We start from the raw sequence: 12,956 nt of genomic DNA, 5'->3' as shown, positions 1-12,956 counted from the left end.
GGTGAAGGAGTAGACTTGTAATTAAGGTACTTTAAAATGGGTCACTCCAGTATCAGACCCAGTGCAAGATCCATGTGACGTTGTCTAATTCACTTTAAGCAGGAGGGGTCACTCCTGAAGGGGCTGCTTGTACACTGAAACGTTGTGTACCTGGTCTCGTTTCACCAATAAATGGTCTGAGTTGAGCTTTATATTATATGCCTGTGTCTAACCTCTATTTTATCTATTAGGAAGGTTCAGCTCAGTAGACTTGGTAAACAATCCATGTTACAGAGTAGTTTTGCTTTGGAATAGCTGGCAGACGTTTCATTTTTCGGAACTAGATGACCCATTTTTAAAACGTAGAAACAAGGAAGTAACGGTCAGTGATGTTACTGATCAATAAGAAGGTGTTAAATGAGTGTAATACAAATATTAATGCAGCAGCGGGGGTGAAAAGGATGGGCCCTGCACTAAAATGCTGTTAATACTAAACATTAACTGGGTGGATCAGTAAACAAAAATCTCACTTGTGAGCCCATTCACGTCTCAGACAGGTCTGCAACCCAGCCTTTCCACATTATCACTTACCATATACAGTGCTTCCACTGCAGCCAGGGATTCTGGGTACTGACATGCAAATGAGCACACAGAGTTACCTTGGAATTGCATTTGCTTGTATTGCTCTGCTATGCTTAATGCAATGTGTATTGTATGTGATAGTAATATAAAACTGACATATACCCTGTGAAGTGTATCTTCTAGTAAAGAAGAAAGTCACACTTTACGGGTATAGTGGGAGACATACAGTAGCTTCATCCAAATGATAGCTGTGATACAGGAGTATCCTCTAGCTCCACTTAGCTGCTCCCCTGCGTTCTTGTGGGAAATATTTGTTGTTAAATTGCCTTTACTTTTGTCCTGCGGCCACACACTGAATTGTGAAATCCTCCACTACTTTTCAATTTTAGATAAATATCTGATTGCAATAAGAGGCCTCGTGACCCGGTTGGCGGTTCACCACACACCCCTTCTTCCACCTTTTTTTTTTATCAGTTACATTTACGTACTTATAGTCCTAGAAACTCTCGATCTGAGCAGAAGTAGGTAGTTTTAGTTTGTGGTTCTCATGCTGTTGGTGGGGGCTACAGGTGACAGATAGCTTGGGAGGCTACATATAGTCCCCTGCACGTTGAACTTCCCACACTTTTTGTGAGGTAAATCAGTTCCACCCTCCCTCCTTCCTAATTGACCTAGTTTCAGTTTAATTTGGGGTTTTAGTAGGGTAATCAGGGGAAAGATTTTTATATAAAATAGTGTTATTGGTTTGTATATGTTAAAAAAGGTGTACTGCACCGACACACTTTATTCGAGCAAATACCCGGTATGTACCTGGCAGATACCTGGAATGCGCCGCTCCTCACCTCTGACAAGCCCCGTTGCATTTGCCTTCCCAGCCTGGGTTCATGCCTGGCTGATGGGCGGCTGATCTGTTAAATGATAATGATTAGGATTTAATAGGCTGCAATGCTTCGCGTGTCTACCAGATGGCATAAATTCATGAATTGTAATGCAGTTTATATATATATACTGTGCAGTATTGCAGCCAGCGGGAATAAAATGCTTCAATCCCTGCTTGGAAAATAACTCAATGTACTCGGGCAGAAAACAGTCACAAACCTCAATACACCCGGGTATACCCGAATTCGTGGGACAAGCCAAGCTCGAATAAAGTGTGTCGCCAGTGTAAGTTTGTCACAGCCATTGGAATATGGCTTAGTGACCGTGTCAGGTATTGGGTAATTACCCCCGATTGGGGGCGGGGGGGGGGGGGGAATGGCCCGTTATGGGGGTGTGGGGGGAGGTTTCAAGAGGGGATCTGGTCAAGGGCGCTAGGCTGATAGACAGTGCTCAAGGTAAGTCCTTGCCACAGGTTTTTGATCTGGTTGTACAATTTGAATTTACCCCTTGGCCTGGATAGGCAAGATCAGGGCAGTTTTACTATGGCTGTTATTCAATAAATAAATGCGGTGGCTATTTTGCCCATCTTATTTGGCTGAACCGGACATCGTGCTACAGCCAGTCTATGATTTTTCGTGTTGGCGATTTTGATGAACAGAGTGGGGAGAGGGTTTGGTGGGTGGGATGTAGATGTGCTGGGGGTCATGGGGGAGGGGGGAAAGGGGTCTAAGACATTGCTGTAAACTCGGCCTGCTTGGGTTGGTAAATGTACTCGCGCAAATTTACAGATGTAGCCAATGTTATTGTAACCCTGGTGCGGCCCCTGCAGGCAAAATGGTGCATCAGCCCCACTACCCTTCCTGCGCGTGGCTAATTTTAAAGCAACATCCACGTCTCCCGCTGGCGCGCTCTGTATGTCCGCTGCAGCGTGCTACAGATTGCAAGAACGCAGGGCACATCTGTACATGAACAATGCATTGCAGGCAGAAGCGCTAAGCACCTGTGAGCTTCCAAGTGATGCCCATTTAAAACATTATCTCCTAACAAGAACTGAAGTGCCCCCGTTGCTAATATATATGACCCCTTATTCAATATACAGTAATAAGAAGGGCGTTAATCTACAGTTGATGATGTATTAATTTCCGTTCACTAATCTGAAAGCGAATGCATCATTAACTGTTCATTGACTCTATTCTTACAATACTGAATAGGGAACATGCCCCTCTCTCTACTTGTGTAGGTCCATGAGACCATAGGTTCAGGACCTGCTTACTGGTCATGCCGTGACTTGGCTTGCAGGCTTGTAAGGCTTTGGCCAAAGGGTTTAGCTATATGACCCTTGCTCACAAGAATATTGATGTATTTTACTATATATTTTGTCACATTGGATGTAGAATTGGGCATTTCTGTCTCATGAGACAATAGCACCACACACACGCACAACCATACCTTACCTACACACTGCGGTGCTCGGCCGCCCCAGAAGGGCCGTGTTGCATTCAGACATGTGAGGGTGGGGGGGCCATGTAACTGGTAGCCAGTATTGCAGTAGAAATACGCTTCACCCCCAGGGTGCAGGCTGGTTACAGACACGTCCCCATAAACAGGTCTGCGTGGGAATCCACAGCTCAGTACGTAAGCTGCAAGGAGACAAACAATACCCATAAATCTGTTATGCAATGTAAACTGCAACCATTGCAACGTAGCACTATTGGCATGTAACACAACCTGAGTATTGCTGATAGGAAACACAACCTGTGCTTCACCATCCAGCAACACTGTTTGTGCGCTATCTGTATGTAACACAACCTTATTCCTGGAATTTAATACAACTTGAGTGTTATTCATGTGTAACACAGTCTGTGCATTGCAGACAGATAACACCACCTCCACTTAATTACTACACAGCTTGTGTGTTACTGCATGTGACATTATTGACACTGTACCACTTATTGTACTGTAGTGTGACAAAATCAATTTAGGACATAACCATGTATTATTATCGTGTGATTTTTTTGGGGGGGGGGCACAAGGTATCCCCCTTCTCCCCCCCTCCCCTTTTTTTATAGACCGCACCATAGCTCTCTGCGGCTGTGGCATATGGTTCAGTAGTGGAACAGAGCACAAGCTGAAAGGAATATAACAAGGTGTGCGCGGCAAAGACAGAGGTTCCTCTGTAGGAGCCAGAGTGATGAATTAGCTGAAATAAAGTTATAATGTCCCATCTCCATCTTGCGATGGATTTCCTGGGCTGGGTGTTTGGCACCACTCATTAACTCACAGTTTGATAAATTAGCCGTGCTGCTTCCCTAATGGGAGCCATCAAATATTTCTTCCTGCGTCTGTGCCACTCGTATGTGAAGCACAATAGATGGCAGTGCGAGAGGGGAGAGAGCTCCCGGGAGAGTGAGGAGGAAGAGGAGAGGGTAATGAGTAATTGTGGAGCTTTAGTCACAGCTCCCACACTCTGTCTCTGCGTAGGCGACTTATCTCTCATTACTCTCTCTGCAGAGCGTGGCACAGAAATCTGTAATAAAAAGCTGCCAGCCAGCGCACATATGTGCAACCAATGGGGAGGTGAGGGATGTTCCTCGTTCACTTCCAATTACAGAACAAGTCGGGCAGAGCTAAGCCGATCCTGGCCGCAAAACTGGGATGAAAAAGCAGGTGCTCGGCTGTTAGAGCTCTCTCTAAGAGCACCGTCAGAAAGATGCATTGTATAAATCAGTGGTTCTTAAACGGTGTCCCCCAGAGACATAAGTGGTGGTGGTCCACAAAATTCTTACTATTTAATTTGGGCAGCTCTCATATGCAGCCTGTGGCATTTTTCTACCAGTGACGAATGTTGATTTGTGACGTGCTGCTTTGCATGCACAGGCTCATTCATTTTGGTACAGTATAGATATTATTTATATTTATCACTACACTTGTGGTCAATATACTGCCGATCTAATACAGTTATTAACATTGAAGTGGTCACAGAGAAGGTAACGTGTAAGAACCCCCGGTATAGTGTAGATGAATTACACCAGTCTGAAGTAACACGTCCTTGAGAAAATGCAATAAAGGAGAGCACTCGTCCACAGAACGCCTGCTTTGCCATAATTCGATGCAGTAAGTACCACGCATCAATAAACATCAATAACAGGCCCTAAAAATAAAAAAAAAATCAATTGTTTTCTTGAGTGAGCATAACTAAGGAAACAGTTCTAAAGTCAATCTAGCAGATTCAGATTTAAAATGCACCTCTGTGGAACATTAGTGGCTATCTTTGATGAGCCCTGCAGGTATTCTAATAAGAGTTAGGCGAAACGCGCGTTAGGAGGTATTGTATGGAGGCGATTTTTTTACAGATGCCCTAATGAAGTGTTGTTTTTACTTCATCTAGATCACTTGTGCTCCATCTGTATATGCAGAGGGCATCATCTTTACTCTTGTTGTTTCTAAATAATATCAAAAGATCACAATGGATGTTAAATATGTAGCTACCAGTGGCTAAAGTGTGATGGTACAGGAGGGTACCACTACTTTTTTATTTACACGTAGATTGTAAGACCCCCCTGGCAGAGATTTCCTTTCCTGTAGCACTTATTGTATTATTCCCTATGTTGTATTGTCCCTTTTGTAAAGTGCGGAGTACGCTATGGGTGCTATATAAAGATATATACATGTAACCCCCCCCCGGTGGGAGATTTGGCCGTTACTGGTCGTGTGGTGCAAGATACCTGCTGGTAACAGGAGGGCTGAATCGTCCGCCGATGGTAGTTGGGACACAGGACCAGGCTTCTGGGGTTCATACCCCGCATATCTCTTTAGCAGTGCAGCGCCTCCATCTGCCGTAGGCTCCAGGAACTGAAGGTGATCTCCCACGGTAGAACTATTACCTCTCCCCCCAGTAAGGTCACGCACCAGGCAGGAGGTATATAACAACAGGAACGGTTTATTGCTCTTCTGTACCGTTACAGGAACAAGGCAGGTTCTGCCCAATACAGTCTCTCAGCTATTCACTGGTTATGATCCCTGGATTGTCACTACAGGCCAAGGGCACCCACAGCCATCCTAGCTCTTCCCCACCTCCATAGCAGAGGCAGAGGTATGGTCCACACTCACTCTCCCCCGGAGGGAAGAGCACAAGGGAAGGCCCCAATCTCAGATTCCCTGTTGTGTGACCTGCCTTCCTCAGAGGGGGAAGGACACTCTTAAATTTAGGAGGAGGGCATCAGGTCTGGCTCATGATTGGTCATGCCCAGGCTCGAATTTATTCGTGTGTAAAGTAACTTAGCAAGTAGACTCATATCTACTGAGGAATACTGCAGCTGTGTCATTAATTACAGTGTTGTAGTACCGAATCTGACCACCGGATGGCAATAACGGACAGCCTGCTATGTTAGTGCCTCTGCAAGTAAACTCCGGAAATCTAATTTGTCTAGCAATTCTGCTAGACCCAAAAGTTTGAATATCACAACTTTAAAGAGTCAATCCAAGACTGCAAATGCTTTTGCGACTAAAAAAATTATATATATATATATATATAATTCAAGCAGGGGGTCTCCGGAGCTGAACCCTGTTAATTCCAGATCTGGATGCCCTCTGCTTCTGGAGATACTTACCTCTGAATTAGGTACTGGTAGCTACTCTCCTCGGCTACCCGGGTTCCCAATATGTCTGCTGTTTAAGATCTCGGGCCCTGTAGACCAATAGGAAGCCAGTGCGTCATAGGTATAGCTTTCTATTGGCCCATGTGAAGTGGGAGCGTTAAACTTTAAAGCCCTGTTTGCACAACCGGAGCGGCTACTGGCACCCCTTATGGAGGTAAGTATCTTCAGAAGTAGGGGGTCCCCGGAGTTGAAATGAATGGGGTTCGGTGCCCCAGAGACCCCAGCTTCAATGCTATATAAAAAAATTAGCAAAACAAATTCGCCATCTTCAATTGCACCTTTAAAATATGTTCCGTTAGTCACAAGTGTAAAACTTATTATTTAACTACTCACTTGTGGCTGGAGGAACACAGCTCTACCGCAATCTAACATATATCGTCAGATAAATAGAACTGCCGACAGCACAGAGTCGGGGCTGAGAGCACGGAGAGTCGGGGCTGAGAGCACGGAGAGTGGGGGCTGAGAGCACGGAGAGTCGGGCCTGAGAGCACGGAGAGTCGGGGCTGAGAGCACAGAGAGTCGGGGCTGAGAGCACGGAGAGTCGGGGCTGAGAGCACAGAGAGTCGGGGCTGAGAGCACGGAGAGTCGGGGCTGAGAGCACGGAGAGTCGGGGCTGAGAGCACGGAGAGTCGGGCCTGAGAGCACAGAGAGTCGGGGCTGAGAGCACGGAGAGTCGGGGCTGAGAGCACGGAGAGTCGGGGCTGAGAGCACAGAGAGTCGGGGCTGAGAGCACGGAGAGTCGGGGCTGAGAGCACGGAGAGTCGGGGCTGAGAGCACGGAGAGTCGGGGCTGAGAGCACGGAGAGTCGGGGCTGAGAGCACAGAGAGTCGGGGCTGAGAGCACGGAGAGTGGGGGCTGAGAGCACGGAGATTCGGGGCAGAGAGCACGGAGTCGGGGCTGAGAGCACAGAGAGTCGGGGCTGAGAGCACGGAGAGTCGGGGCTGAGAGCACGGAGAGTCAGGCCTGAGAGCACAGAGAGTCGGGGCTGAGAGCACGGAGAGTCGGGGCTGAGAGCACGGAGAGTCGGGGCTGAGAGCACGGAGAGTCGGGGCTGAGAGCACAGAGAGTCGGGGCTGAGAGCACGGAGAGTGGGGGCTGAGAGCACGGAGATTCGGGGCAGAGAGCACGGAGTCGGGGCTGAGAGCACAGAGAGTCGGGGCTGAGAGCACGGAGAGTCGGGGCTGAGAGCACGGAGAGTCGGGGCTGAGAGCACAGAGAGTCGGGGCTGAGAGCACAGAGAGTCGGGGCTGAGAGCACAGAGAGTCGGGGCTGAGAGCACGGAGAGTCAGGGCTGAGAGCACGGAGAGTCAGGGCTGAGAGCACGGAGAGTCGGGGCTGAGAGCCCGGAGAGTCGGGGCTGAGAGCACGGAGAGTCGGGCCTGAGAGCACAGAGAGTCGGGGCTGAGAGCACAGAGAGTCGGGGCTGAGAGCACGGAGAGTCGGGGCTGAGAGCACGGAGAGTCGGGCCTGAGAGCACAGAGAGTCGGGGCTGAGAGCACGGAGAGTGGGGGCTGAGAGCACGGAGATTCGGGGCAGAGAGCACGGAGTCGGGGCTGAGAGCACGGAGAGTCGGGGCTGAGAGCACGGAGAGTCGGGGCTGAGAGCACGGAGAGTCGGGGCTGAGAGCACAGAGAGTCGGGCCTGAGAGCACAGAGAGTCGGGCCTGAGAGCACGGAGAGTGGGGGCTGAGAGCACGGAGATTCGGGGCAGAGAGCACGGAGTCGGGGCTGAGAGCACGGAGAGTCGGGGCTGAGAGCACGGAGAGTGGGGGCTGAGAGCACGGAGAGTGGGGGCTGAGAGCACGGAGAGTGGGGGCTGAGAGCACGGAGAGTCGGGGCTGAGAGCACGGAGAGTGGGGGCTGAGAGCACGGAGATTCGGGGCAGAGAGCACGGAGTCGGGGCTGAGAGCACGGAGAGTCGGGGCTGAGAGCACGGAGAGTCGGGGCTGAGAGCACGGAGAGTCGGGGCTGAGAGCACAGAGAGTCGGGCCTGAGAGCACGGAGAGTGGGGGCTGAGAGCACGGAGATTCGGGGCAGAGAGCACGGAGTCGGGGCTGAGAGCACGGAGAGTCGGGGCTGAGAGCACGGAGAGTCGGGCCTGAGAGCACAGAGAGTCGGGGCTGAGAGCACAGAGAGTCGGGGCTGAGAGCACGGAGAGTCGGGGCTGAGAGCACGGAAAGTCGGGGCTGAGAGCACGGAGAGTCGGGCCTGAGAGCACGGAGAGTCGGGCCTGAGAGCACGGAGAGTCGGGGCTGAGAGCCCGGAGTCGGGCCTGAGAGCACGGAGAGTCGGGGCTGAGAGCCCGGAGTCGGGGCTGAGAGCACGGAGAGTCGGGGCTGAGAGCCCGGAGTCGGGGCTGAGAGCACAGAGAGTCGGGGCTGAGAGCCCGGAGAGTCAGGGCTGAGAGCACGGAGAGTCGGGCCTGAGAGCACAGAGAGTCGGGGCAGAGAGCACGGAGTCGGGGCTGAGAGCACGGAGAGTCGGGGCTGAGAGCACGGAGAGTCGGGCCTGAGAGCACAGAGAGTCGGGGCTGAGAGCACAGAGAGTCGGGGCTGAGAGCACGGAGAGTCGGGGCTGAGAGCACGGAAAGTCGGGGCTGAGAGCACGGAGAGTCGGGCCTGAGAGCACGGAGAGTCGGGCCTGAGAGCACGGAGAGTCGGGCATGAGAGCACGGAGAGTCGGGGCTGAGAGCACGGAGAGTCGGGGCTGAGAGCACGGAGAGTCGGGGCTGAGAGCACGGAGAGTCGGGGCTGAGAGCACGGAGAGTCGGGGCTGAGAGCACGGAGAGTCGGGGCTGAGAGCAGAGAGAGTCGGGGCTGAGAGCACGGAGTCGGGGCTGAGAGCACGGAGTCGGGGCTGAGATCCCGGAGTCGGGGCTGAGAGCTCGGAGTCGGGGCTGAGAGCTCGGAGTCGGGGCTGAGAGCCCGGAGTCGGGGCTGAGAGCCCGGAGTCGGGGCTGAGATCCCGGAGTCGGGGCTGAGAGCCCGAAGTCGGGGCTGAGAGCCCGGAGTCGGGGCTGAGAGCACGGAGTCGGGGCTGAGAGCACGGAGTCGGGGCTGAGAGCACAGGGTCGGGGCTGAGAGCACGGAGTCGGGGCTGAGAGCACGGAGTCGGGGCTGAGAGCACGGGGTCGGGGCTGAGAGCACGGGGTCGGGGCTGAGTGCACGGAGTCGGGGCTGAGAGCACGGAGTCGGGGCTGAGAGCCCGGAGTCGGGGCTGAGAGCCCGGAGTCGGGGCTGAGAGCACGGAGTCGGGCTGAGAGCCCGGAGTCGGGGCTGAGAGCCCGGAGTCGGGGCTGAGAGCACGGGGTCAGGGCTGTAAGAGAGAAACTCCTCTTCCGTCCTGAATGCCAGAGATGTTAAACCTTTTCTCTGTCCAAGGTGCCTGCAGAGTATTGCTTTGAATCCGTGGCTGGCTGCTCTGCTCTGGCAGTGAAAGGGTTACACTGATGTAAACCTGGCGTTCCTGTAACCCCACCCAAAAAATGAAGTGTCCAAATATTATATACTCTGCACTACAGAACAAGGCTAAAAACAAATATTGGTTGGTAAGGAATGGCGGAAAATGAAATGGAGAAGGTTTATATGAACGGTGTCGGAGCGTAACTCCTAAAACAATAGCTCATTCAAAATGACAGATATATACGGTATGTTGATTTTTGTTTATACAGCGCCAACCATGTACTCAATGCTTTGCAAATGGTTATATACATGAAAACACACAAGCTAATAGTATACATATAATATGCATTGACCTTTGCCCCCTTGCAGAAGCACTTACCAGAATCCCCTCCTACTGTCTCTGTACGTTCTCCCTATTTACCACTTAGATTGTAAGCTCTTTGGGGCAGGGACTCCTTTCCTAATGTTACTTTTATGTCTGAAGCGCTTATTCCCACTGTGTGTTATATTATTATCTCATGTGTGTTACTGCTGTGAAGTGATATGTACTTGGATGGCGCTATATAAATAAAGATACATACATACATACACGCAAGGTAATATTGTAGAGACTCGCAACAATTCTTCATACGGAAGTACTGTAAACGCGTTAATTGGCTCCGTTCATGTAAAACGGGATATGTTGGGATATTCTGCGCCAACACAGTTATTGATTCCTATGGAAACTCTGTGATATTCTGAATCCTGGATTCACTAAAGTGCACTAGTGCCGATCGGGCTCCAACGCACAGAAACTCCCATTGACTTGAAAAGCAATTTTTGGGCAGCAGTGCCGGATTGGCTCTAACGCACCTCAGTGAATACCCTAGTGAGAATAGAGAGTTATACTGGCATCTTTTTGTGTTAATTGAGGAAACAGTGTCTCCTTCTATATACAGATGTTTATGGTATGCAAACATAGCCTATTCTAATACTGGTGTGGTACAGACGGGGGCGGATTTCCCATGGGGCTGAGAAGGCTATAGCTTAGAGCTGCAAATTTTTTGGGGGCGGCAATTGGTTTCTGTTTAAGTGGGTGTCTCATCTTTTCCGTAGCGGGCACCCTCCTGTAGGGTCGCATCTTCTTGGCAGCATGACGTCACAAAACGCCTTGACAACACACTGTCGTGACATCATACGCTGAGGAGGGCCGCCCCCCAGCCTACAGACAGCAAAAAGCTAAATCCGCCCCTGGGTACAGCGTGTCTGCCCCTTGGTACAGCGTGTCCGCCCCTGGGTACAGCGTGTCCGCCCCTGGGTGCAGCGTGTCCGCCCCTGGGTGCAGCGTGTCCGCCCCTGGGTACAGCGTATCCGCCCCTGGGTACAGCGTGTCCGCCCCTGGGTACAGCGTATCTGCCCCTGGGTACAGCGTGTCCGCCCCTGGGTACAGCGTGTCTGCCCCTGGGTACAGCGTGTCCGCCCCTGGGTACAGCGTGTCCGCCCCTGGGTACAGCGTGTCCGCCCCTGGGTGCAGCGTGTCCGCCCCTGGGTACAGCGTGTCCTCCCCTGGGTACAGCGTGTCCGCCCCTGGGTACAGCGTGTCCGCCCCTGGGTACTGCGTGTCCGCCCCTGGGTACAGCGTGTCCGCCCCTGGGTACAGCGTGTCCGCCCCTGGGTACAGCGTGTCCGCCCCTGGGTAAAGCGTATCTGCCCCTGGGTACAGCGTGTCCGCCCCTGGGTACAGCGTGTCCGCCCCTGGGTAAAGCGTATCCGCCCCTGGGTACAGCGTATCCGCACCTGGGTACAGCGTGTCCGCCCCTGGGTACAGCGTATCCGCCCCTGGGTACAGCGTATCCGCCCCTGGGTACAGCGTGTCTGCCCCTGGGTACAGCGTATCCGCCCCTGTATACAGCGTATCTGCCCCTGGGTACAGCGTATCCGCCCCTGGGTAAAGCGTATCCGCCCCTGGGTACAGCGTATCCGCACCTGGGTACAGCGTGTCCGCCCCTGGGTACAGCGTATCCGCCCCTGGGTACAGCGTATCCGCCCCTGGGTACAGCGTGTCTGCCCCTGGGTACAGCGTATCCGCCCCTGTATACAGCGTATCTGCCCCTGGGTACAGCGTATCCGCCCCTGGGTACAGCGTATCCGCCCCTGGGTACAGCGTATCCGCCCCTGGGTACAGCGTGTCTGCCCCTGGGTACAGCGTATCCGCCCCTGGGTACAGCGTATCCGCCCCTGGGTACAGCGTATCCGCCCCTGGGTACAGCGTATCCGCCCCTGGGTACAGCGTATCCGCCCCTGGGTACAGCGTGTCTGCCCCTGGGTACAGCGTATCCGCCCCTGGGTACAGCGTATCCGCCCCTGGGTACAGCGTGTCCCGCCCCTGGGTACAGCGTGTCCGCCCCTGGGTACAGCGTATCCGCCCCTGGGTACAGCGTATCCGCCCCTGGGTACAGCGTGTCCGCCCCTGGGTACAGCGTATCCGCCCCTGGGTACAGCGTATCCGCCCCTGGGTACAGCGTATCCGCCCCTGGGTACAGCGTGTCCGCCCCTGGGTACAGCGTATCCGCCCCTGGGTACAGCGTATCCGCCCCTGGGTACAGCGTATCCGCCCCTGGGTGCAGCGTATCCGCCCCTGGGTGCAGCGTATCCGCCCCTGGGTACAGCGTATCCGCCCCTGGGTACAAGCGTGTCCCGCCCCTGGGTACAGCGTATCCGCCCCTGGGTACAGCGTATCCGCCCCTGGGTACAGCGTATCCGCCCCTGGGTACAGCGTGTCCGCCCCTGGGTACAGCGTATCCGCCCCTGGGTACAGCGTATCCGCCCCTGGGTACAGCGTATCCGCCCCTGGGTACAGCGTATCCGCCCCTGGGTACAGCGTATCCGCCCCTGGGTACAGCGTATCCGCCCGTTTGCATTTAGAATATTCTATTTTGCGTTACAAACAGAAGGTGCTGATATTATAAAGGCATTAGTTGTATAAATGGTTCTACAACTAAATCAAAAGAGCTTTGCCTCTGTGTTTAACAAGTGTACATTTTCTTCAGATCAGTTACAGTACCACTACTTTTATTTTTGTTAAGTGAACTGAAGTCCAGATTCCCTGCTAAAAGATAAGCCTTAATGTTACCTGAGGCCCATTTCAAGATAGGTGGATGGGTTTATTAAAGTGCACTACAACAAGGGTGATTTACTAAATCTGGGCCTAAATCCCTTAAGTGTTCTCTGGAGACTGAGTGACATACTGTACCTTTAGGCCTAATTAGCTAAGGTTATTATATGCTAAAATAATAGCCATAATTGAGCCCATTGGCATTGGTAATGCTGCATTATCTTCCAATAAAGTTACATTACTTCCACCCAGACACCAAAAATATGGCTTTTGTGACAGGGACGGGAGAGTGGAGAGGGGAGAGGAGGGAGGGGGGGGGGGGAAAGGGGGGGAGAGGAGGGAGGGGGGGGGGAAAGGGGGGGGA

At 52.6% G+C, this 12,956-nt stretch overlaps 1 protein-coding gene across 1 annotated transcript in view; it reads right to left on the bottom strand.

Annotated features, from left to right (window-relative positions):
* SEZ6 (seizure related 6 homolog) overlaps positions 1–12,956 on the bottom strand; it is a 130,233-nt gene that overhangs the window by 55,944 nt on the left and 61,333 nt on the right. Inside the window, exon 3 of the mRNA XM_075593076.1 lies at positions 2,895–3,080. Within this exon, the coding sequence (XP_075449191.1) occupies positions 2,895–3,080 (186 nt within the window). The remainder of the gene's footprint in view (positions 1–2,894; positions 3,081–12,956) is intronic.

The sequence above is a fragment of the Ascaphus truei genome, chromosome 3 (assembly GCF_040206685.1).
Source record: "Ascaphus truei isolate aAscTru1 chromosome 3, aAscTru1.hap1, whole genome shotgun sequence".
Classification (NCBI taxonomy): Eukaryota; Metazoa; Chordata; class Amphibia; order Anura; family Ascaphidae; genus Ascaphus; species Ascaphus truei.
Note: the sequence above shows the minus strand (reverse complement) of the source record. Positions and strands in the feature narration are given on the sequence as shown.